Below are 26478 nucleotides of genomic sequence, written 5' to 3'. Positions count from 1 at the left end.
GGTCTATCATTTCTCTACATATCTAAATAAAGGGGTCATCCTTTTGGTGATCCTTGAGGAAATGACTTTATTTTTAGAATGAACTTTAAAATAATTTAAAGGTTTACCAAGAGCTTTCTCTGAGTTAAGATTAAAACAAGTATAAAATGTGCTATAATTTTTTTCTGAAGCAAACTGTTAGACAACTCAAAATCTGATAGGTTTTTGGAACCTAGAATCTATTTCTAGCTCTGCCAGTGACTAGCTATGAGAGCTTAACTTCTGGTTCTTCATTATTAAAATGAGAAAGTTTAAGTACTAAAGCATGGAAGAGGTTAAGTACTGTGTTATGTACTGAAACACTCACAGTGAAGACCCCTGCCTTATACTTTGGGCTCACAGGGCTCCTGGGTGCTTACATGGAGTATGGAAGAGCTTGATCTAAGAAGTACTAAAACAGGATCTTTATGTTGAAAACAACTTCCCACCCAGTCTCTCTAGGAGTGAGCATTTGATAATACATTTACTCTGTTTTCTTAATCTCTCGTGTTTGTATGTGGGAGTTCAGGAATCAGAAATTCCTTTCCTTGACTCTTTTCCATCTACCTCTGATTTGGGAGTTTTATTAAAAATAGACACTATTCTCATTATCCAAGACAAAAAGTCAACTCATAGCCCTGTTGTGAAGGAACTGCTCTACTGAAGAATGCTTAAATGATAGTAGTAATAATAAGTAATTATGTTTATCACTCTAAATGACATAATTCTGTTTGAAATTGTAAACAATAACAAATATGTTGTGTAAGACCAAATATTCATAAATACTTTTTAATAAATACACAGTTAAGATTAAGCCATGAATTGAAAAATATCATATACTTAGGCATAGTGGTCTACTTAGATCTCATGATTTCTCTCTCCATAACAGATGGAATGTATGAGAGCAAATTACATCCTTTACAGTTTTTTAAAACAAGAATGTTATCACCAGTCTGTTTTTATTTGTCTGTATTTGGGAGAGTCAGACTCATTTCTAGTAGCTACAGTTGCCACTTTCACAAGCACCATCTATTGGGTTTGTCTTGAATGTTGACTATATGTGGAGTTAAAGAATAAACCAGGTCTATTTGTTAGGGAAGGAGCAAACAGAGGGAAACTCAGAAACTTAAGAAGTTTCACATAGCAAAGTAAGGACAGAGCTGGTACTAGAACAAATGTCTCCTTAATCCTAGTCTAATGTGATTTATATGCTACATTATCTATTCTTCTTTAAAAATATTGTTAGTAATCATTTTTACCTTTGCCTGTATGACAGAGATTGGCACTCTGACAAGTATTTAATGTCTTTAATCTCTTGATCTGATTATAAAATTAAGATCATTCCTAATTAAGATGGTAATAAGGTAAAGTGGTTACTACTGATTTTCATTACTAAAATTAAAGTCTTAAATTACTTCTTCACTTTTGATGGCCTATGAGGAAATAAACTTCCTTCAAACAAGTAGAAGATTCACCGGGAGCTTTCTGTGAGTTAATACTACAATAAGTAACTGTAGGCAGCTGTGACTGAATAAAGACGGAAATCCTCAACTTTCATTAATGGTAAACTTTGAGCCATTCATTAAACAAAAATGGATTATAGAAAAAATGAATTCAAAGTGGGAGATAATACAGCATATATGACAAAAAGATAATGTATAAAGAGCTCTTAGAAACCAAAAGGAAAACACAAAGTAGCTCCATTACAAAAATGGGCAAAGACAATGGCTAGACAGTTCAGGAAACAATATATACAAATAGCCAAAAAAATTAAAATGTTTAACTTTAGTAATCAAATCCAAACTAAACTAATGATGTACTGTTTTCCAATAAAGTATATGCACATTCCTTAGCCCTTACATTCAATTAAGTAGTTAATGGGATTGATAAGGTAGAAACAGATTTATCCTTGACTGAGCTCTTCCTACCCTCAAACACAGGAATTAGGACTTTACTTTCTTCTTTCACCAACTAGAACAACTCCCTTACTAGTATTTCTCACTTTACCATAAAATGATTCAAGGAATTCAGCTAAAAAAACTTTCTTAGTTTGCATGTTCTAGATTCCTTAACTCTGTGTGGCAAGCGGAATGTGTATCTCTTGAGAATAATTTAAATTGTGAAATCTGTCATCAGTGCCAAAGATAAGAAAATACATTTCAGGGGCGCCTGGGTGGCTCAGTGCGTTAAAGCCTCTGCTTTCAAATCAGGTCATGATCCCAGGGTCCTGAGATCGAGCCCCACATTGGGTTCTCTGCTCAGCGGGGAGCCTGCCTCCCCCTCTCTCTGCCTGCCTGTCTGTCTACTTGTGATCTTTGTCTGTCAAATAAATAAATAAAATCTTAAAAAAAAAAAAAAGGAAAATACATTTCAGCCTTATATAAAAAGTGAAAAATAAAAGCTTTTATGTCCATCAGTTTCAGAAATGTCAAAGAAATTATGCTTCGTTTCCTTCATTATGTGGACTGATATATATAACTGCTAATAAAAAATGGATTGATCCATACATACAGACATGGAAGAGTCACCAAGTTTAAGTAACAAAAGCAAGTTCAAAGTAATATGTCTAGAGTGATACTGTTTATATATTAAAAGGAAACAATCCAAACTGTAGGTGTATGTTTGTGTAAATGAATAGCATATATTGTATGTAATGAACACAGAAACATGAACACAGAAAAGGTCTAGAGCAGTCCGACTGTCCAAGAGAACTTTCTGTGATATAAATGTTCTGCATTCACACTAATATAGCGGGCACAAGTGCCATGTGACTGTTAAGCACTTGAAATGTTAGCATGACCAGAAACTGAATTTTAATTTTGTTAATTTGCATTAATTTAACTCTAAACTGCCACTTAGGGCTAGGAGCTACCGTATGAAATAGTGCAAGTATGTTATAGATGTGACTAATAAATCTAAAATATATATTTAAATATATATATTTTTAAATATAAGTCTAATAAAGATGTGAGGTTTTATCCTTTTTAAAAGGAGACTTTTATGTTTATTATTATTTTTATGTTTATTATATGCATCTCTAATTACTTATATAATAATGTTATAATTTTCAAAACCAATTAAAAGTACTTTTTAAAAATGAGGAAAGAATCAGCATGCTCTTATGGAGAAAATACTGGGCTTGAAGTCAACTCAGATTTAAACCCTTGTTCTGCATTCTTCCTATTTCTTCGCATTTGCAAAGAGATAATAATCACATGGTTGGTAGGGTGTTGAGAAGTTACATAAATTCAGCTAGAATCATGCCTAACCCCCACTAATGAAGAGATAAAAAGGAGAAAACAAATTTCCTGTTGAGGTTGTAACAAGTTAAGATTACTAATCTTATCCCACTGACTATCCATAATCAAACTAAGATTGTAAAGTGTTAACTTTTAAACAATTAAGGAGTTTCACATCCCTTCCAAAAAATGTTGAGTTATTAAGTAGTTGTGTGGACAAGTGTGAAGATAATCTCCTGTAATCACAGAAAATTCAAGATGGGTTTGTGGCACCCCTGAGACTAGACTCTCTGGCTGCTCTCATCTGAACCACTGTCACAGTACATCCTCCCCATCCCCTCCTCTCCCCCTTTGTCTTAGTGCCAGAAACTGCCTTTTATGGACACTTGCTCATAAGAGAGTTTTTCCATCTCTTAGACTGTCGAGACCAAATTTATGGGCAGCACTGAAAATATTTTGAATCCCCTCCATGGGCTGGATCCAGGTCTCAAGTGCCAAACTAGACAGAGAACTGACCAGGGAATTCATGAAGGTAAAGATAACTGCATTGTAGTTTTGGACAAGGGAAGTAGTTTTCTGTTTACAGATTATTTACCAGTAGGATAGTTTTTAATCAGTAATCAAATGTTTTTAAAAGATTTTTATTTTATTTTTGTTGTTTGAAAAGGTGTTTTTAAATAAGTGAATAATCATCTGTATTAATTGTTTGGGGGAATTATATTCTCTAGGATTTCGAGCAGTCAAATTTACTTTGCACACCAGAGATCTGCTAAGCACAGTATTATATATTCTCAACTCCTGCAGTTTATCTGTTGAACATATCCAAAGCTTGAATACTAATGTGCATTCTGCTAAAAGGATGTCTGACAGGCCCATCAAGTGGGACAAATCTTACTACTACTTTACTGGATTTAAGGACCCTCATGAAGACCTCGAACAAGTCTCAAGAATGGAAACAACCCTAACGTATGTAAAAGTTCTTATTTTACTAAACTTATTCGTAGTTCATATTTAGAATGAGAGTCTGATCTTCCAAGAAAAGTAATTTCTATTAAAATAGTTAATCCAGTAACCATTATGAAAAAGATTTCATGTTTCTTAAAGTTGCCCAAGTACTTCCAACTATATTTAATTTGTAGTCTTTTGATACCAAACATGCATACAGGGGATTGTTTTGTTTTAAGTTTTAAAAATTCTGCTCTTCAAGTTACCCCTGGTAAGTAGAGAAAAGATATACACCTAAGACTATAAAAAAAAGTTAGTTTTTTTCATGTGTTAAACATTTCCAGTTTCTCCAGATAGCTCAACAGTAATGTCCTTTAGTGTAATAATCCATACATGATAGAAGTGCATGGAGACAACATTTGAAAATATCATCTGGGGGGTTATAAAGTATAAGCTATCAGCTATAAAATAAATTAGTCCTAGCGATATAATAATGTATAGTGTGGGGACTGTGGTTAATAATACTGTATTGTATATTTGGAAGTTGCTGAGAGAAAAGATCTTTTCAGTTTTCATCACAAGAAAAAAATGTGTTACCATGTATGGTGATGGTGTTAACTAGACTTACTACGGTGATCATTTTTTAATATATACCAATATTAAATCATTATGTTTTATACATGGAACTAATGTTATATGTTAGTTATATCTATATTTAAAAATATAATCTGGAAATACTGAGAAAGAATAATTTTTAATTATAAAAGCCATGTATGAAATATTTCCCTTTTACTTGTCCTGTTTGTAAAGTCACCATTAATATTTTTTTGAATAAGTCCTTTTTGGACTCCATAAACACCACCCATATTCTTTGCCTATAGTTGTACCTAAAGAGTTCATGGCTTACCAGAGGATTCTCATTTATTACATCATAAATTATCTTTAATTATCTACTGGCCAAACATCTACTTTGTGAACTACCTATACTAACTCAGGAATCCCTGCCCTTGCTATCTAGCTAGATTCCAAATAAAGCCATAGAGACAAGAAAGTAGTAGTCTAGTACAGAAAGGGAGACAACCTGTCGGAAGGCATGTGTGTACATGTCTATGATGGTCTCCCTCTGGTCTGTGTATGTGTGTAACTAGGGGGTAAATCACCTCCCTAAATATGTGGATTTTAATTGTTCCAATTCTCTTTGTAAACAAAACCAGAATGAAAATGTGACTTTGGGAATGATAATGACAGACCAGAAGTAATGAAGTAATGAAGATAGAAATTGATGTATAGGGGCACCTGCGTGGCTCAGTTGGTTAAGCCTCTGCCTTCGGTTTGGGTCATGATCTCAGAGTCCTGGGATCGAGCCCTGCATTGGGCTTTCTACTCAGCGGGGTGTCTGCTTCCCCCTCTCTCTCACTTGGCCTGCTGTGAGTATGAGCAGCTCCAAACCCTTTGAGCCAGTCTTGACCTTTTCCCAAACACAGATACTGCCCACTTTGAAGGTACTCTACTGAGGTCTTACTCAACAGTTTGTTTTAGGTGAGTTTTTCCCAGTAAGGATTCCAGGAGCTTTTATCATAAAAGTCAGAATAATATCTGTATCAATTTCTTGTTTCAATTATTAATTTTTTAAATTTGTAATTATTTTAAAATAATTATAAAATCATCGAATCATTGGAGAGCTTTCAACTCATGAATTGAGTGATGCTGCCTTCTAAGATTTAGGGTACCTGTGACAGCCAAAACTTGTTAGCCACCATGGTCATTTTGGCCATATGCAGTTCATGTTTTTATTTTGATTCTTGTATTGTTTAATTTCATCTTGTATATTTAGGTTGCAGAAGAGGAATCAGAAGGCGCACATAATTATAATGGTCACAAAGAACATAAAAATGATAATTCAAATTTACATCAAACTGATCTTCACTGGATTTATAAATTGTATTCACCTGATCAAAAGTTATTCTTAAAAGCATGTTAAGCTTTCCTCTAGGATTTCTAATAATTTCTTCTAGTATTTCAAGATACAATTTTTTTTTTTAAGATTTTATTTATTTATTTGACAGACAGAGATCACAAATAGGCAGAGAGGCAGGCAGAGAGGGGGGAAGCAGGCTCCCTGCTGAGCAGGGAACCCGATACGGGGCTAGATCCCAGGACCCCGAGATCATGACCTGAGCCTAAGGTATAGGCTTGACCCGCTGAGCCACCCAGGTGTCCCCAAGATACAGTATTTTAAAAAGATAATATAATAGCAGTGTTTTTTTTTTTAATAGCAGTATTTTTTAGTGTAAACTGAAATCATCTCTTAATGTTGTGAAATAAAACCTAGAAATTGTGAAAATAAATCAGTCAGGATTTTTTTTTTAAGTAGAAGAATTACCACATTATAAAGCTCCGTTCAATCTGTTTTCATATTACATCTGGTAATTACATTTTTTTTTTAAGTGGTAGTTACATTTCAATCCATGTTTAGGACATGCTATGTAATTCTGAATTTCTTGGCAAGTTGTGCTTTATCTTACTTCAAAATCATTTTACTGTATAACCATATAAAATGGATAAAGTGAAATTTTTAATACCTCGAGTTTTTTTTCTATACTGTAATAGAAGTTTGCCAGTCTAAAAAAAATTGGGAAATTCCACTCCATGGACATGTTGTAGGTTTTAATATGTCCATATTTTGGGTATATTCTCTAATTTCCAAATAATATTATAACAAAATGAATTTTAATTTGTGCTTGGAAGGAGCCAGTGGGATCCATTTCTGTCTAAACAAATAATCCCATATGAAATACCTTTTCCAAAGAAAAAAACATGTCATGGAACTATAGAAAGGCCATTGAAATGCTACTCTATCATGCACTGAAATCCAGTAAATGTCAGACTTCCATTTTTTGCATTTGAATTTTGTTCAAGGAGTTATATTTCACTTTCAGTGTAGAAGTTCTAAGTCAATCTTAGTGTTCACAAAATGCCACATTGTACAACTACAACCTTGGAACTATTTCTGTAGAACATTTGGAAATTTTAGTCATGATTTAACTGGTATCATGCATTTATTTATTCTTCCTTTTCTGTAGGCTAAGTCAGTGTTTTTCACATTGCAAGTATGATGCAACTTAGTGATTAGGGATCAGCAAAGTGGTTTTGCTTTTGCTTTCATCTTTTTTTACATTTTTAAAAATACATGTTTTCAGTAAGTTTAAGTAGTGTTTCTCAAAATACTTGTTTTAGTTATGTAGAAACATATATGTGTGTGCATGTGTGTACCTACTGAGTCACCATTTAAAAGTTCTTACTGTGAAAAAAAATTTCTTTGTATGGATTGCCATCCAAGAAGTTTGAAAAGCTATTTGTGTAAATGCCTTACTTGTTCCACGCAGTTTGAGGCCTAGGAGTTTGAAATTTATGCCATCTTAATTTTATTTTGATTTGCATTATGGCTCTCCTTTTCATGCTCTTAAATCCATGAAGAACTGAACTTCTTGGGAGTTACTGAAATATTTTTTTTAAGATTGTATTTATTTGAGAGAGAGTGAGTTAGAGAAAGAGAGACTGGGAACACAAGCAGGGGGAGCAGCAGGCAGAGGGAGAGGGAGAGGAAATAGCAGACTCCCTGCTGAGTAGGGAGTCTTACCTGGGGCTTGATCCCTCAGGACCTGAGCTGAAAGCAGGTGCTTAACCAACTGAGCCACCCAGGTGCCCCAGCATTATTGAAATATTTTTATCTAAAAAGAATCATGAACCTAGGAAGTAAACTAAATGTCTTCAATTTGCATCTAACTTTACACCTTGTACATGATATTCCTGTATTCGTTTTATTAAATTTTTTAAAAAAGATTTTATTTATTTATTTGACAGAGGGAGAGAGAGAGAGAGAGAGAGCATAAGCAGGCAGAGGGGTAGGCAGAGACAGAGAGGGAAGCAGGATCCCCGCTGAGCAGAGAGCCTGATGCGGGGCTTGATCCCAGGATCCTGAGATTATGACCCAAGCCGAAGGCAGAGGCCCAACCCACTGAGCCACCTCGGTGCCCCTGTATTCATTTCTATATACCACTTTGCTTTGGCTTCATTTCATTATCAGTTTTTTTTTTTTTTTCTTCTCTTTGCCTGCCTCTTATCAACAGTACATGTATTAGGATGCCTGGGTGGCTTGGTGGGGAGCCTGCTTCTTCATCTCCATCTGCTCCTTGTCCCAGTTCATGCTCACTCTCTCTGTCTCAAATAAATAAATAAAATCTTTTTAAAAAATGCTCTAAAAAAATACATGTACTGTATTTAGCACTGTAGGTATAATGAAATCATTTTTGAAACCAAAGCGAGGTCTAATAAATTAACCACCATGAAGTAACCACTTCATAGCCTAATATGGTTATAATCAAAAAGAGAATAGCAAGTATTGGGAAAGATGTGGGAAAAACAGATGTCTACATAAAAACTTGCTCATAGCAGCATTATTCATAATAGCCAAAAGTAGTGCCGCCGTAGCGCAGTAGGCAGCACGTCAGTCTCATGATAGCCAAAAGTGTCCCATCAGCTGATGAATGGATTTCCAGAATCCCGTGTCTGTCCCGTGTCTGTGGTCTGTTTATAGGATGAAGTAATATTTGGTCATAAATACAAATGAAGTACTATACATGCTACAGCATGGATTTTTTTTTTGAACATTATTTTGTTTTTGTGTTTACTTATTTGACAGACAGAGATCACAAGTAGGCAGAGAGGCAGGCAGAGAGAGAGGAGGAAGCAGGCTCCCTGCTGAGCAGAGAGCCCAATGTGGGGCTCTATCCCAGGACCCTGAGAACATGACCTGAGCCAAAGGTAGAGGCTTAACCCACTGAGCCACCCAGGTGCTCCACTTTGAGAACATTATGCTAAGAGAAAGAAGCAGCCACAGTGGACCACACATTGCATGAGTCCATCTACAATCAGAATTGGCAAATCTGTGAGATAGGAAGTAGATTAGTGGTTGCTAAGAGCTGGAGGGGAGTATTGAAGTAACTGCTCATGGGTACATGATTTCTTATTAGGGTGATACAAGAGTCCTAAAATTGATTGTGCTGGTGATTGCACAACACTGAGAACATACTAACAATAGATGACTTGTTTGGTGTATATATATATATATATATATTACATTTCATTAAAGCTTTTCTTTTTATTTATTTTTAATTTAAATTCCAGTTACATACAGTGTAATACTAGTTTCAGGTGTAGAATTTGGTGATTCAGCACTTCCTTACAACACCCAGTGCTCATCACAAGTGCACCCCTTAATTCCCATCACAAAGGACAAAAAGGTTTAGATATTGACAATTTTGGGGCGCCTGGGTGGCTCAGTGGATTAAGCCGCTGCCTTCGGCTCAGGTCATGATCTCAGGGTCCTGGGATCGAGTCCCGCATCGGGCTCTCTGCTCAGCAGGGAGCCTGCTTCCCTCTCTCTCTCTCTCTCTCTGTCTACTTGTGATTTCTCTCTGTCAAATAAATAAATCTTTAAAAAAAAAAAAAAGAAAAAAATAGATATTGACAATTTTACGTGGCTCACCCTAGTACTATCATTAGCAGAGAGCTGCCCTTGGAATCGTCCTCTGGAACGTTACGCTAATACAGTGTGGTTTTCAAGAAGTTGTTTCTTCCCTTGTTGGATTGTCTATGGTCCCAAGTGGTACTCTGATCAAAATATTATCTTGTACAAGAAAGCCAAGGTCATTACTTTAGTTTCCAGAATCCTGTGAAAGGACCAAACAGCAAAGATCAGTTGGGTCTCTGGACCCATTTGGATGTCTTGTTTGGAAAAATGTCTATTTGTGTCTTCTGCCCGTGTTTTAACTGGATTATTTGTTTTTTAGGTGTTGAATTTGATTAGCTCTTTATGTATTTTGGATACTGACTCTTTCTCAGATATGTCATTTGCAAATATCTTCCATTCTGTAGGCTGCCTTTTAGTTTTACTGATTGTTTCCTTCACTGTGCAGAAACTTTTTATCTTGATGAAGTCCCAATAGTTCATTTTTGCTTTTGTTTCCCTTGCCTCAGAAGACTTATCTAGTAAGACTTTGCTATGGCCAATGTCAAAGAGATTGTTGTCTGTGTTCTCCTCTAGGACTTGAATGGTTTCCTGTCTCATATTTGGGTTTCTCCATTTTGAATTTATATTTGTTTAGGATGTAAGAAGGGGGTCCAATTTTATTCTTGTGCATATTGCTGTCGGTTTTCCCAGCACCATTTATTTAAGAGACCATCTCTTTCCCATTGCATAGTCAATCCTTCCTGCTTTACTCAAGATTAATTAATTGACCATATAGTTGTAGGTCCATTTCTGGGGTTTCCATATGTTCCATTGAGCAATGTCTATTTTTGTGCCAGTACCAGACGGTTTTGATCACTACGGCTTTGTAATCTAACTTGAAGTCTGGGATTTTGATGTCTCCCACATTGTTTTTCTTTTCCAGATGGCTTTGGATATTTAGGGTCTTCTATGGTTCCATACAAATTGTAGGATTGTTTGTTCTAGTTCTATGAAAAACACTGTTGATATTTTGATAGGGATTGCATTAAATCTGTAGATTGCTTTGGGTTGTATAGACATTTTAACAATATTTGTTCTTGTAATCCATGAGCATGGAATGTTTTTCCATTTCTTTGTGTCATCTTCCATTTCTTTCATCCATGTTTTTATAATTTTCAGAGTACAGGTCTTTCACCTCTTTGGTTAGGTTTATTTCTAGGTAACTTATGGTTTGGGGTGCATCAGTAAAACTTTAAAAAAACTATTACTACTCTTTTTAAAAATATATTATTGAGGGACGCCTGGGTGCCTCAGTTGGTTAAGCATCTGCCTTCAGTTTGGGTTGTGATCCCAGGGTCCTGGGAGGGAGTCCCACATCAGGCTCCCTGCTCAGTGGGGAACTTGCTTCTCCCTCTCCCTCTGCCTGCTGCCCTCCTTGCTTGTGACCTCTCTCTCTTTCTCTGTCAAATAAAATATTTTAGGGAGCCCAAGGTAGGACTCGATTCCAGGACTCTGGGCTCATGACTTGAGCTGAAGTCAGATGTGTAATTGACTGAGCCACCCAGATGCCCTTCATATATCCTAATTTCTTATCTCTGTATTGCTTAGTAGAAGTGTCTTCCTTTGCAGAACAATTTTATCTTCCTTACCTCCCAACACAACACAGTATCAAGCATTTCAAATAAATATTTGATAGATGCATAAGGATTTTATTGGTTTCAAGATTATCAACTTGATTATTTTTTAAAAGTCTATTCTGCCAGCACCTGTTAAGTCATATTCTAGTTATGATGACTTCCATTGTATATATAAAAAATTAAATTTTAATAAGAAATAAATTTTAAACCTGTTCTTAGATTTCTAGAGATGGAATAAAGGTTTAAAAATTCAAGATACTCCAAAACCTCTCCCTTCTGTGTATCACAGTTTTCAGTGGGCTGTGCTAGATCTTCACGCATATACATCCATCGTTCACTCATATTCTCCCCAGGGAAGGTGGAACTATCACTTCTACGAGAGCAAATGTGGAAATAATGTTATGGTACAACTAATAAGATGAAAAGTCAAACTGAAAAGACACATCTAATGGTGCTGGTGACACACTTAAAGGACAGTGAATATGTCCTAATGAAGGAACTTGAAAGATTACTTTGGGGGTTCTAGCTGGGTAGATTCCAATTTCTTCCTTTAGTTTAATCTTAATCATTAGTGCCCTGTGCTTTCCATGCTTACTCCTCCATATCTCTATCCAAGCCCCTCCACTGGCCAGACCTTACCAGCCCAGTCTCTTTTTACCACAGAGTCTCCCAAAACACCTGTCCTTTCAGGTAGGTCTGTTTATTCCCCTGTTAACACCCAGCGGAAGTTAACTCTATTACTTTGGGCTCTATTCAACTCTCCCCACCTTGTGTTTTGCCTATAATTTGGTAGAGGTTTGATTGGAAACTTAGTTTAACACTGGAGCTGCTTTACTGCAGTGCCAATGTCTTGTAGAACTAGAAATGTTTGCCTTAGCGTCAGTATTTAAAGTCTCTCTCTCTCTCTTTTTTTTTCTCTAGATCCTGGTTAGATAACAATGGGAAAAGTGCAGTTAAAAAACTGAAGAACAGTTTGCCCCTTAGGAAAGAGCTAGAGCGTTTAAAGGATGATCTGTCCCATCAGCTGCAGCTCTCAGACATCAGGTAACAATGACAGAACCTAATGTAGAGACTAAAATAAGCATATATTATCTGCAGGTCACAAGCTTTCCAGCAGAAAATATTCCAGCAAATATTGGCATCTTTCACTGTAATTATTCTGATAACTATAAATAGCCTTCAGTTATCTTTTTCTGAAAGTAGTCAAATGTTCATCTATGTAAGAAAACTTCTATCAATCTCTTGTTTACAATTGTGAAATAAGGTTTAGATACTGACATTTTTAGCATAAGAGTTTAATTTTTTAATGTTAAAAGAAAAATATCCTTTTCTATATGCAGTAATATATAAAAAGTAATTATTCCTCCATCCTGTGAGATCAGTATTCAAGTTTAAAATGAGTAAGGGAGACAGAAAATATGGGTGTCGTATTCTTGGTTCTGTGTTTTATAGCATGACTTTTTAAAGACATTTCACTAACCTGGAAATCAGTTATATAAAGGTAATAGACATTTATTATAAAAACAGATTTAACAGCTATTTAACAGTAAGGAAGGTACAAGGGGGCCCTAGTGTGATTCGGGCATGGGGGGAACCACCCGTTACAGGAACTGAGAAACTATTGCCCAGTTTTGTGCTTGAATGTTTCTATTACTGTTTGTTGTAACCTGTTTTGTTTTTTTCAACCTTCACTATCAGGAATTTTTTTCTTTCTTTTGAACTAAATGACTATTTGGTTATCATAATAACACCTTTTTCTTGTGCCTATGGAGTACTGATAATACATGTTTTGTTCTTGTATATTCAAATCATAGTGGATTTGGGGGGCTTCTTTTAAGTCATAGTTTTATAAGATAATTTGGATTTCAAGGGAATTGTGTAGACTTGGGGTGTGTGGGATGTTTGGATTTGTGCTGATGGCTGCTTTTTTATCATCACATCAGTATTTTTTGGCCCCGCTTTGATTATGCGGATTCCTCGAATCCCAGTTTAGTAGCACGGACTTCTCTAACCAAAACCTAACAACAAGATCCTTTTTAAAAGTTTGTAAAATAAATAAATTTATGCACACAAAAATACCTTTTTCTAGTGTAAATTCTAAATGAACTATCAAAGAGACTGGAATTAGGAAAGTTAAAGGTTTTTTTTAAGGATTTCTTAACATAAAAAGAAATAAGCATTATATTACAATATGGTGTAGAAATTTCTCAGCTTTGATTTTGCCATGGTAAATGTCAGTAAATATGAAACATATAAACAAAAGCTCTTTGGGTTCCCCATTTTTAGGAGTGCAAAAGCTTTCTGAGACCAAAACATCTGAGGATCATGGGTATGATGGCTTTCCACTATTGGAAAATCAGCCACGCCTCCAAAAGATGGAAACATTGTGACCAAGGATTGTTTCTAACTCTGAGCCACCTGTGTGAAAGACCAGTTATTAATAAGAACTGTATTTAATAGCTTTATCACAGTATTAATTCTTTGAAATTATATCTGTTTCATCTGTGGGTTAATTGAAAATCCACTTTACCAGCGATGACATTCATCAGAATTAGTGATAGGATGAAGGAAAAAGCTGTTTTTTGAGAGCTTGTTTTGGGTGCCTTACTCCTCCATATATGTTATTCCTTAGATTTATGCTGCCTGTGCTGGGGGAAGTGATCCCACTTTGTATGTATGAAATGGAAACATTAGGAAGCCTATAACGGACTTAGTCAAGGTCACAGAGCCAGTAAATCACAGAATTAGAATTCAAAGAGGGATGTTCTGATGCTTCTAAAGATCAGTGGTCTTTACATTTGTATTCCAGTGCCTCTGACACCATGTGGATGTCAGGTTCTGTTTCATCACTAAAATTCAGTGTTCATTTAGAAAATAAGTGGATTGCATGTCATTTTAAAAAATCACTAACTCTAGAATAAGATAAAAAGGATGTGATCTAGACCTAGAGTTCCTAATGAGAACTTAAATCAAAAACAAAATCGTCATCACTGAATGACGTGGAGATGAGAAAGGTTTTCTTAGGTGTTCCCCATTTCATTCCTTTATTTTAAAATAACAACAGCATGGTGTATTTGCTTGTTTTAAATGTTTGGGTATCTGAACATAGTAGTAATATTTTTACTCTCTGGCAAACCATTCATTTTCCATTTGGTTGCTTCATAAAAAAAATAGCTAGTTGGAAAACTTAAGCCTACTTGAGAAACTCCTTGGTTTTCTCGGGAATCAGGCAGCTGGGAGTGAGAGCAGGCCTCCTCCCTCAGGGCTGCCTGGTGTTAATGCACCTGTGTGCTCTGTTGTACCAGGTGGCAGAGGAGCTGGGGAATTGCGCATCGATGTAGCCAGCTGCATAGTTTAGGCCGCTTAGCACAGCAGAACTTGGAAACACTGAAAAATGCAAAAGGTAAACAATTTCCATTTTCTTTTAAAATATCACTCAGCTGCTATACACATCTGTAAATTGTGGAAGTAAACAAAGTGTTAAAAGCCCTTATAGATGGGACTTTATCACAGCTGAATTTTAAAATCTGTTCCTTTGAATAAAACAATGACATGAAATCAGCCTTTGAATAAAACAATGACATGATACCAGGGTGGCTCAGTCTGTTAAGTGACTGGCTTGATTTCAGCTCAGGTCATGATCTCATGGTCTAGAGGTGAAGCCAGGTGGCAGACTCTGAGCTCAGCACAGAGTCTGCTTGGGATTCTCTTCCACCTCCTCTGCCCTTTCCTCCCACCCTCCCTCAGATGTGCATGCTCATGCTTTCTCGCTTTCTCTCTTTCCTCCTTCTCTCTAAAATAAATCTTTAAAAAAAAATTTTTTTTTTAAATCAGCCTTGGGTACCTGGATGGTTAAGTCAGTTGTGTCTGCCTTCAGCTCAGATCATGATCCTGGGGTCGTGGGATCAAGTCCCGCATAGGGCTTCCTGATCAGTGGGGAACATGCTTCTCCCTCTGCTTGCTGTTCCCCCTGCTAGTGTTCTCTCTCTCTCTTTCAAATAAATAAATAAAATCTTTAAAAAATAAAAAATTAGCCTTTAAGCTTCTGCTGAATTTCACCCTGAATTTGTATACTAAATTTAAATCATCATTTGCATAATGCTAAAGAAATGAAGCATCTCTGGACAGTGACCAAAGTGTTTGTGTTTTATTATCAGGATGTACAATAATATTTACAGACCGATCCGGGATGAGTGCAGTGGGCCATGTGATGCTAGGAACAATGGATGTCCATCATCACTGGACAAAAGTAAGGAAAAGTTTTAAGGCAAAAAATCTTGACTTGTCATAGACCTACCTTTGTTTTAAACTATGCTATTTTGCCAGTAAACTAAAAATCTCTAATCATAGTTTCAGCTATTTTCAGAATAGATGTTTATTATCATGTAGTTAAAATACTTAGAGACCTGATTTTTAAGTCCGTTTTTATTTGGAAATTTTATAGTCTTTCCTGAAGCATAGCCTAAAAGGCCTGCATCCTATTGTTTTGGTTTTAACAGATTTACAGTATTATAATTGACATACAATAAACTACACATATTTAGTGTGTATACTTTGATGAGATTTAGCATATGTAAATGCCCACGAAGCCATTAACACAATCAAGGTAGTGAACATATCCATCACCCACAGAGTATGCTCATGTCCCCTTGTAAACTCTCTCCTCCATCTGCCACCCTCTCCCCAAGCAACCAGTGGCCTGCTCTCTATCACTATAAATCAGTTTATATTACTAGAGCTTCATATAAATGGAATCACAAAGTATATACTTCTTTTTGGGGGGGTTCTGTTTTCTTTCATTTGATATAATTTCAGATTCATCCATGCTGTTGCATGTATCAAGAATTTATTCCTTTTTATTTCCATGTAGTATTCCATCATATAAATATACCATTTGTTTATCCATTTACCTATCAATGGACATTGAGTTATGTCAGTTTTGGCGATGGGAAATAAAGCTGTTAGAAACATTATGTCCAGATGCCCATATATTTCCTTTTCTCCTAAAGTGGAATAGTCAGATCATAAGTAGGGTATTTTACCTTTTGAGAAATTGCTAATGCTTACAATGGTGGTTTTTTTAAATTTTAGCCATTCTAATAGATATGTGGTGCTATCTCATTTGGATTTAATTTGCATTTCCATAATGACAGATGATGGAGAGTATCTTTTCATGGGCTTATTTGCTGTCCATATACTTTTGTGAACTGTCTGTTCAAATCAAATATTCAGTAGAAGATACTTGCAAACCATGTCTGACAATGACAAAGTCTGTGTACCGAGTGCATAAAAGAACACTCAAAACTCAATAATCAAAAAAACCAAACAATCCCAAAAAAACAAAAGTCTTGAGCAGCTACATCACAAAAGACCTACAGATGACAAATTTTTTGAAAGGCTAAAATAAAAAATAATGACACCAAATTCTGGTAAGGGTGCAGAAACACAGGATCACTCATCTGTCACTGGGAGGATTAGGTAGAATGGTACAAGGGCTCTGGAAAAGAAAATGACAGCACAGAACTAAACATGTTTAGTATGTGACCCAGCAGTCGCACCCTTGGGCGTTTGTACTAAAGAAGTGAAAAATTATGTCCACACAAAAACCTGTACATGAACGTGCATAATAGCCAACAACTAGAACAACTCCAATGTCCTTCAGGCTGTGAATGATTAAACTGTGGCACATCCATACAACAGAATATTACCCAACAGGAAGAAGGGATGAACTACTCATACCAGCAACAACCTGGATGGATCTCAAGGGCATTGTGCTGAGTGCAGAAAGTCAGTATCAAAAGATTACATACTCTGTGATTCCACTTTTATAACATCCTTAAAATAACAAAATGGCGGAAAAAATATCAAAATGGTGGAAAAAAACAGATTAGTGGTTGCCAGGGGTTGGGGAGTAGGGGGCTCTCCCCCGTGGTCCGTGGGGGATCGCTGAGCGCACAGGATCCCTATGGTGGAACTGTTCTGTATCATGTGGTCATGGGATGTGACTCTACACATGGGATAAAACTGCATGTAGTTGGATACACACTTACATACACACAACTAAGTGTAAGTAGAACTGATGAAGTCTGAATCAGGCCAGTGGATTGTATCAATGTCAGTTTCCCGGTTGTGATGTTATACTGTAGTTTTGTAACACGTTACTATTGGGGAAAGGGTGAAAGATGTACGAATCTACAGTTTTCTGAAAATGAACAGTTTTTTAAAGATAGTTACCATTTATACATAGATAAATCATTAAGAGAAAAGTGGAGTAAGTGGGTAGGGAAATGATTTTCAGAGTGTTAGAAGTCTATTATAAATATTTGTAGAATTAGTATACTGCTTTTGCTTTTATTAGAGCAGAGGTTTTGATGCTTTTCCACGCCTGTGTAAGTTGTGCATCCCTGGCTCTCTAGGTAAAGTATGAGTCCTCAGCACAGCACGCCAAGGCCTTCCCACTTCAGCGGACCAGACTCTGGTCTCTCTTCCCGGGCACACTTCCATGTGCATCTACCTCCTGCGAAATCCAGTCTTTTCAGACGGTCACATTAGACTTCCTTAGAAAGCTTTACTTGTGTGTCTTCTCTGTATCCACTCATGCTGACGTGGCACTTAGTACAAAGAATCCTGATTCTTGTTTTGTTTACTTGCACCCTGACTGAGAAGCAGGGCCGAACGCCTATAATCTATACACTACAGGTGCTTAATTTCATGCTTACTTATATGGTAGGTGCTCAGTGATGTTTATTGCATGGAATTTGAGTTTTGTTGAATTAAAGTAAATTCTGAAGAAGTACACTTAGCATTGAAATCCATGTACTTGGGTGGCCTGGGTGGCTCAGTGGCTAAAGCCTCTGCCTTCAGTTCAGGTCATGATCCCACGGTTCTGAGATCGAGCCCCACATCAGGCTCTCTGCTCAGCATGGAGTCTGCTTCCCTTCCTCTCTGCCTGCCTCTCTGCCTACTTGTGATCTCTGTCAAATAAATAAAATCTTAAAAAAAAAAAAAAGAAATCCATGTACTTTATTTCTCAAACCCTTCTCTATTAGACCATGTAATCATTCTAAACTAATATGAGATTTAAATAACAGTACTTAGGACTTATTTTCATTTGGAACTATTTCTTTCTGTAGTCTCTTCAGTCCTATCCAAAAATCCCTAAGATTATAGTGGTTTGTTTTGAATATTAATGTTTCCAGCATTACACTAAGTCTTTTTCTGTCACTTATTAGAACTTTCCTTCTAGGAAAACAGCTTTTCTTGTTAAAATTTCTCAATCCCATTTATTGGAATCCTAAAATTGAGCTATTACAAATAACATAAAACTAAATATTTCTTTCACTTTTTTTTTTTTTTTAATTGTGTAGCTTTTTGAAAGGTTACCAAGTTATTTTGACCTGCAGAGGAGGCTGATGCTTTTAGAAGACCAAATAAGCTATCTTCTCGGAGGCATGCAAGTGGTTTATATTGAGGAATTGCAACCAGTATTGACGCTTGAAGAATATTACTCTCTTCTTGATGTGTTCTATAATAGACTGTTGAAAAACAGAATACCCTTTCACCCTCGAAGTCTGCGTGGTTTACAGATGATCCTTAACAGGTAAATATCTAAAACAAGAATGACTTTTATTCTTTCACTTACATGTGTTGTGTGTGTAAGTAGATTAAATTGTTTTGTGTTTTTCTTAGGAACTAAAGAATGTCACTCTCATTAGCAACACTCTTTTTACACATTAAAAAAGCCAGCATGGATGGAACTAGATGGTATCATGCTTAGCGAAATAAGTCAAGCGCAGGGGCGCCTGGGTGGCTTAGTGGGTTAAAGCCTCTGCCTTCGGCTCAGGTCATGATCTCAGGGTCCTGGGATCGAGCCCCGCATCAGGCTCTCTGGTCTGCAGGGAGCCTGCTTCCTCTTCTCTCTCTTCCTGCCTCTCTACCTAATTGTGATTTCTCTCTGTCAAATAAATAAAATATTACAAAAAAAATAAGTCAAGCGCAGAAAGACAACTATCATATGATCTCCCTGATATGAGGAAGTGGAGATACAACATGGAGGGTTAAGGGGGTAGGAGAAGAATCAATGAAACAAGATGGGATTGGGAGGGAGACAAACCATAAGTGACTCTTAATCTCACAAAACAAACTGAGCGTTGCTGGGGGGAGGGGGGTTGGGAGAAGGGGGGTGGGGTTATGGACATTGGGGAGGGTATGTGCTATGGTGAGTGCTGTGAAGTGTGTAAACCTGGCGATTCACATACCTGTACCCCGGGGGTTAAAATATATGTTTATAAAAAAATAAAAAATTTAAAAAAATTTTAAAAAAGCCACTTGGAGAGGATGAAGGATTGACTCTGTAAACAGTCTTGAAATACATTGCCACTTACAGGGCAAAGTCAGTCCTATGAAAAACTGTCTAGGATTAAACTAATATTGCATCAGTAACCCACATTTTTGTGCACATACAATTTTCACAACCTGTGCTTGGTGCTAAATACACACCTCCCCTCACACCTGAGAGTGAAGTGGGCTACAGCCTCTGTCTCACAGATGAGGGTGGCCACGGGGTGAGGAGGAATGTGGTCATCCCGAGGGTGTGTGTCTTTGAGGAACAGCAAAACTTAAAGCCTAATTTTGCTATATACTTTAAAAGTAAAGTAGATTTTCTTGATGAATTCCTTCATCACTCATCAGACTATTTTCTTTGGGGTGGAGTGAGAAACAAGGGATGAGTAATTCTTCCTTTCACGTGTGTTTTGTTCCAGTGACAGATATGCTCCAAGCTTGCATGAACTTGGGCACTTTAACATCCCAAGCCTCTGTGACCCAGCAAACCTCCAGTGGTTTATCCTTACCAAAGCCCAGCAGGCGAGAGACAACATGAAAAGAAAAGAAGAGTAAGTGCCATGAGCCCTTTGTAATGTCCTGCCTGTCAGGCAGTCTGTCAAAATTCAGGTATTCAGAATTCATAAAGGTGGGACATAAGAATTGCATGAAACTTAGGAATTAGACTGATTTGTGCATATTCCACGTTTATTTATCCCCTACCTTGGTCTGCGAGGAATTGCATGTGGTGTTTCTGATTATGACAGCCTCAATGACATTACACCATGTGCCTCCATTTGAGAAGCAAGGCTTGTTAATATAAAAATCAACTCAGGGGCAGAACAAACAATAAGAATATCAGAAAGAAATTCTCCAGATGGAAAAAGGTAGCAACAAGGAAAAAATCAGTTACTGCTTAAGTAACAGGAATCTTGATGGTTTAAAACTTTGAAAACAATGGATTTTAAGTAAATGAGAAGTTTTAAAGTAAAAAATTATTTCAGTTCATAAGCAGTCCTGTCTCTGTTGTTGTTTGTATCTTTGAAGGACTCATAGCTGACAGTTTCCTGATTTGTGGGCATTGGATGCTGCTTGATAATGTTTTATGTATCTCCTATGAAGAAAGGAGGATATTACATTCAAAAGAGGTTTTTCTAAGGACATTGGCAAAGGAGGTTTGGATACTGAGAATTTACTCACTCGTTCATTCATTTAGCAGTCTTTTGCCATGACTGCTGTGTGCCACCAAGAGAATGATGGGCCCAGGTCCTTGCCCTCCTGGACTGTGTTTCTGGCAAGAGGTGTGGGTTCTGCATGCATCTGCGGTAGCTGGACAAGAGAGGGCCAAGTGAGAAGCACCAAGGGTAGTGCTCCCAGAAGGCCACAGGGCCACAGGGAACACAGTGGCCCAGAGAACGTGGTTGCACAAGTCCAGAGAGGAGAGTAAGAAGGACAGAGACCAGAACCTGGAAGGTAGAGGATCTGAGGTAACCGTTCAGCAGTGTGCTGGGGAGTCCCTGGTTCCGCATTTCTTCTGTCTTGCTCCCCATTAACTCCTCCATCACCACCAGCTGCTCATGTGAAAGAAAGGGTGGTGGTGGAGGAGAGCCATAGAAGACAAGAGATAACAGGATTGTTTTGTGTATAAAATAAGTTGAAGGAGCTACATCTCTTTGTTTTGTTTGTGGACTTGGTGACAGCTCTCTTGGCCAGCTCCAATGGCACGGATGTCCCATTTCTTGACTGGTTAGTAAGCCTTCATGTTGTGATGTGATTTCTCACCGTTGTAAGTCAGCTTTAACCCTTGGAAGCAGCTCTGGCCCACCTGTCACTGTGAGGGCTGATGGTTTCAGTGGCTACACTATAGTTGCTGCTTCTGGTTTTTCCATGGCCATGGAAAATGGAAAGTTTTCCATTTTGTAGCTTTGGTGTCCTGCTACTAGGTTTTGAGGAAGTAAAATAAAAAGAAATGCAGTTCACATAGGTTACTTTTTGAAAGTTCCATCCTACCTGTGAGGTCAACACAGTGACTCATCAGAGCAGCCAGAGTGAGTTGCCCTGTGAGAAGTCGGGTCGGGGTCTGTCACTCCACTGAACTGGCCTGCAGGCTAGGGTCCCTTTGACTTTCCCCTCACTCATTTTGTTCCTCTTGGTTTGCCTTTCACCTCCCTCAGGTCTCAGCCCATGTTCACCTTCTCCTTCTCACTGAGGTCTTCCCTGAACATCAGCAGGAAACAGTGCCCCCCCCCCCGACTGTGGCACCCCTCCACCACCCCTGGTCTCCCTATTTCCCTCGTACTCCACACCACTAGTCTTTAAAAGCTGTTTCCCTCATTTATTTGCCCTCCCATCACCAGACAGAATGTAAGCATCATGAGGGCAGAGACTTTTTTGTCTTTTTTGTTCCCTCTCATCCCAAGATCAGTGCCTGGCACACAGGTGGCCTTCAGGAAGCATCCATTGGCTGAATCCATTAACTGGCATGTTTCCTGAGCATCTTTCTGGCTTCGAGAGGAAGCCACTTTGTCACTGGTCCTAATATACCTTTCCTCTTACTCATCACCTTCCCCCTCCTTATACCTCTGACTCTAGGCCCAGAGTTTTCCCTCCACTTTGCCTTGTCCTTCCCTTCATTCTCCCATCCACCCTATTAAGGTTGCCTTCCGTGTAATCATTAAGGGGTGGTTAAGACTATGGTTTGTCGTAGATGAAGTTTGTTCTTAGACTGTGGTTCAGTTCTTAGATTGCAGAAACCCAATTTATGAAAGAGCTAAAAGCTTGCAGGTGTTCTTTCCAAAGAGGAAGGGAACTTGAAGCTGCTCATACCCATGGGAGTCCTCTGAGTACCTCTGCAAGACCCTCGGCTTGATGGACAGTTTAAAACCAGTATTCTAAGCTAATATCTGGGTCCCAAGTAGATCCTACATGGCCTTCTCAAGACTGCATGATTTGTAGCCCCCTCCTCAACATGTCCAGGCTACCGGACATGTGCATTGTAGAATACCCACCCTCCTTTGGAGGCTGGTAATGACCCATGTACAGCTCTTCCGTAGGGCAGGCATAACCTAGATTTTCTTACACGAACTGCCCTCACTCATTGCTTTTGTGGTAACTCACTCATGTTTCATCCTACCCCCTATATCACATACTATAAATTTTATTATCACTTAGACAAACTGGAAACAGTAGAAATGTACAATAATAGAAGAATGTTTAAATAATTCTGATACTGACCTAGAGTAGGAGAAACCATTTAAAACAGTGTTCATTTACTCCACTAATATTTACCACAGACTTTGGTGCCTAGCCAGCCCTACGTAGTCACCAGGGCCGGACAGTGGGAACAGATAGCCTTGTGGAACTAAGTGTCAGAGGCAGAAGGAGCTTTATATGGGGGGGGGGGGGGGATATCATTTTGTCAGGGGAAAGAAGGGTCATTTCCCCTTAGGAAATGTCTGGCCCATTTCTTAGTATTAGAAGGAAAGGAAGAGAACTTGCCACCAGCCACACTCACCATCTCATGGTGCTTCTTTTGTTTGTACTGTGCCTCCCTTTTTCCTCTATATCATTGTTGTTGTTGAGGTATGAATATTATAAAGCAAAGAAATGATAAGGAAAGACAAAAAATAATTTCAATCTCTCTGCTTCAGACTCCAGAGACACCCCGAAAGAGAAAGGCTGTTCCCCACCATCTCCTTATTGGAGGGGCCAGCCAGAGAGAGCCCCAGTGAAGGCTGCCCTCTCTGGGCTCGATTCTCCTCTGAGATTGCACCCCAGAAGGACTGATGGGCCCTTGTGGTTGTTAAGGTTGTGGCCTAGGGGTTGGGGCAACCTAGGAATGAGGCCAGAGGCTTCTCTGAGAAGGAAAGGAAATGCATGTTCTGCCCAGAGATGTGTATAAAGATATGTCATTGGAGAACTAAACAGTAACTTGACCAGATGCCAGGCTCTCTATTTCTAAGTCAGATTGTTAGTATCTTTTTTTTTTTTTGAGCCAGTGAGAAAAGCCCTTTACAAAAAAAGTTTGTCAGTCTCTGCTATTGATGGTACCTATGGTTCTTCCTGTCTAGAAAGATTAGGTACAGGTTCAACTTGAACATTCTGAGAACCCCCTCAGCCCTAACTGCTGTTCAACTTCTTGAATCTCTAAGCAGCATTGTCTAGAAGAAGTCCTCTTACAGGAAAAAAAACTACCACCACCTGATAAAGTGTTCTGGGTGTTGTTGAAGGGAGTGAGTCAGTAATTACAGACCCCTGCTACTCATTGCCGCTGACTACAATGATCATTTCTGTTTTCATATATTTTCCTAGCTTTTGGATATTTCATGGTACTTTTTTCCTTTATGCAAAGATTAAGAGTTGGTAAATAGAGGTTAATTGGGTATTTTTAACTAGTGCAGTACTTAAACTTCTTTAGGAACCCTTGGCCGTGGCACTTTTGGTTTACTCACCTTACTGTGTGGTGAGTACTCTTCCCAAGAGATGTACATGCTTGTCTGCACACCCCTCAAGGGTGTAACAAGGTGGAGGCCTCTTTCACACATCCCAAGATTTGGAGGATTGAATCTGTTAATCAACGTATACCCATAAACATTGGCCACCTGTGGGGAGAATGTATTTAAGACACTGAGTTCTACCCTGAGTTGAACTCAGGCCCTTGATGGAAAGAGAGGCATTGTAGCCCATAGGCCAAGGGGAGGGAACAGAAAGGGAGCTGATGGGCACAGAAGTGAGTGGAGGGAAGGTGCCTCTTCCCCAGGTGCCTGGTCTTATTGTGAGCCTGGTGGGTGTTTGGGAGTCTCTAGAAGTCATGACTGCCCTAGGGTCAGACTGTACACCTACAGTCTAAAACTAGGGATTTTACACTCAGCTTTCTGCTTTTACTAACAGCTGCTGAGTGAGGCAGGAAAAGAACTTTTAAAATTATGTCTTAATTATTTTTACCCATTACTGCTAAAAGATTGAACAAATAGTTTCAAAGATACATGTATAAGAACTATTGGCATGTCTTCTAAACATGTCATTTACCCTTTCTGGATACCATTTTCAGTGTTGAAAGTAGAAAGTTAGACTCCAGTGTTTATGGTAGCAATGCCCACAGTAGCCAAAATATTGAAAGAGCCTAGATGTCCATCGACAGATGATGGATAAAGATGTTGTACAATGAAATATTACTTAGGCATAGGAAAGAACGAAATCTTGTCATTTGCAATGACATGGATGGAACTAGAGGGTATTATGCTAAGTAAGGGAGTCAGAGACAAATATCATATGATCCCACTCATATGTGGAATTTAAGAAACAAAACAGATGAACATAGGGGGAGGGAGGGAAAAACAAAATAAGACGAAATCAGAGAGGGAGACAAACCGTAAGAGACTCTTAACTCTAAGAAATAAACTGAAGGTTGCTGGAGGGGAGGTGGGTGAGGGGACGGGGTCACTGGGCGATGGGCATTAAGGAGGGCATGTGATGGAATGAGCACTGGGTATTGTATGCAACTGATGAATCACTAAATCCTGCCTCTGAAATATTACAGTATATGTGAACTAACTTGAATTTAAATAAAATCTTGAAAGAAAGAGGCCCAGTATATAAAATTATATCTACACTTTATGTTCTTTTATTTGGTGGTAGCTTGTGGCAATATTATGTTTATTTTCAATATAACAGGTTAAAAGTTATTGAAAATGAATTGATACAGGCTTCAACGAAGAAATTTTCTCTGGAAAAGTTTTATAAGGAGCCCAGCGTTTCTAGTAAACAAATGGTGGATTGTTGTAAGAGACTTCTAGAACAGTCACTGCCTTACCTAAAAGGGATGCACCTCTGCATTTCACATTTTTATTCTGTTATGCAAGATGGAGACCTTTGTATTCCTTGGAATTGGAAGGATGGAGAAGCCATTAAATAACAGAAAATCTGTATTATTTTTGAGGTGATAAGAAACTGTTAAACTTCTTTAAATCCACAATCTGACATAACAGTATTATTTACATATTACAAGAACGAAGTTTCTAACTGCTGCTCTAAAAGTGGAACTTTTTAAAAAATTAATTTCTGCTACAAAACTCATTTTAAAAGGTTTTATCTCACAGTCTTATGGTGTTTCTTATCTGATTGGCAAGATTGGGTAAAAAGATGTCAGAATGAACATTTTTTAGCAATGTGTACATAGGATATCTCTGTATTTTTATATGACTTAACGTGGGTATAAACAGGTCTCATTCAGCATAGCTCTCAAGTAATGGGACTCATGCAAATGGATAGTTGCCTCTTGTGTGTCAGCATAAATGTGTGTTTTGCAGCCAGGAGGGGATAGTTACTGTTTAAAACAGGAGACTTATGGGTACCAAAAATTAGATAACCAGATTTTTCCTGAAAGAAAGAGTAGAAGGAAAAACAAAGCAATGTATAGTATTCACATTGTCATAAGTAGTCTGATACCAGTTTGTTAAAACATCTTAGTGACAGAAAATTTAGGTTTAAATCCAGAAGTTTTCTTACCTATTAAAATATTATAACTGTTGGTTAGGATGACACTATCAGACAGTAAATGTCTTTGAATCAGTGGCGTGACTCATTTATTTTTGTGGACAAACTATCTGGAAAAACCTTGCTTATTTCCCCAAGAGTTCCAGCAAGTAGGGAGTGTAAAATGGTTCAGGCCATTCAGGATTTCTGTCATCCCTTCAACCCTGGCTTCCTGTTCCTACCAGTGTTTGACACGTGGCTTCCTGTTCCTACCAGTGTTTGACACGTGGGGTGAGGCCCCTCTGAGCCACCCCTTGTGCATAGTTGTGTG

The 26478-nt window shown here is 37.9% G+C and overlaps 1 protein-coding gene across 9 annotated transcripts in view; it reads left to right on the top strand.

Annotated features, from left to right (window-relative positions):
• Positions 1-26245, top strand: part of TCAIM (T cell activation inhibitor, mitochondrial) — a 45563-nt gene extending 19318 nt beyond the window's left edge. For 7 of the 9 annotated variants that reach the window (XM_045089032.1, XM_045089035.1, XM_045089038.1 and 4 more), the window contains 7 exons: positions 3986-4223; positions 12273-12395; positions 14657-14754; positions 15509-15600; positions 18719-18951; positions 20114-20245; positions 25347-26245. In XM_045089032.1, coding sequence (XP_044944967.1) covers positions 3986-4223; positions 12273-12395; positions 14657-14754; positions 15509-15600; positions 18719-18951; positions 20114-20245; positions 25347-25587 — 1157 coding nt within the window. In that variant the 3' untranslated portion in view covers positions 25588-26245. Of the gene's footprint in view, positions 1-3674; positions 3790-3985; positions 4224-12272; positions 12396-14656; positions 14755-15508; positions 15601-18718; positions 18952-20113; positions 20246-25346 lie in introns of all 9 variants that reach the window. The other 2 variants (XM_045089040.1, XM_045089034.1) reach the window with 2 other exon arrangements.
• Positions 26246-26478: the final 233 nt, after the last annotated feature.

Source organism: Mustela putorius, unplaced genomic scaffold (assembly GCF_011764305.1).
Source record: "Mustela putorius furo isolate JIRA1106 unplaced genomic scaffold, ASM1176430v1.1 tig00003834_pilon_pilon_pilon, whole genome shotgun sequence".
In the NCBI taxonomy this organism is placed as follows: domain Eukaryota; kingdom Metazoa; phylum Chordata; class Mammalia; order Carnivora; family Mustelidae; genus Mustela; species Mustela putorius.
This window is presented reverse-complemented; position numbering and strand designations above follow the sequence as displayed.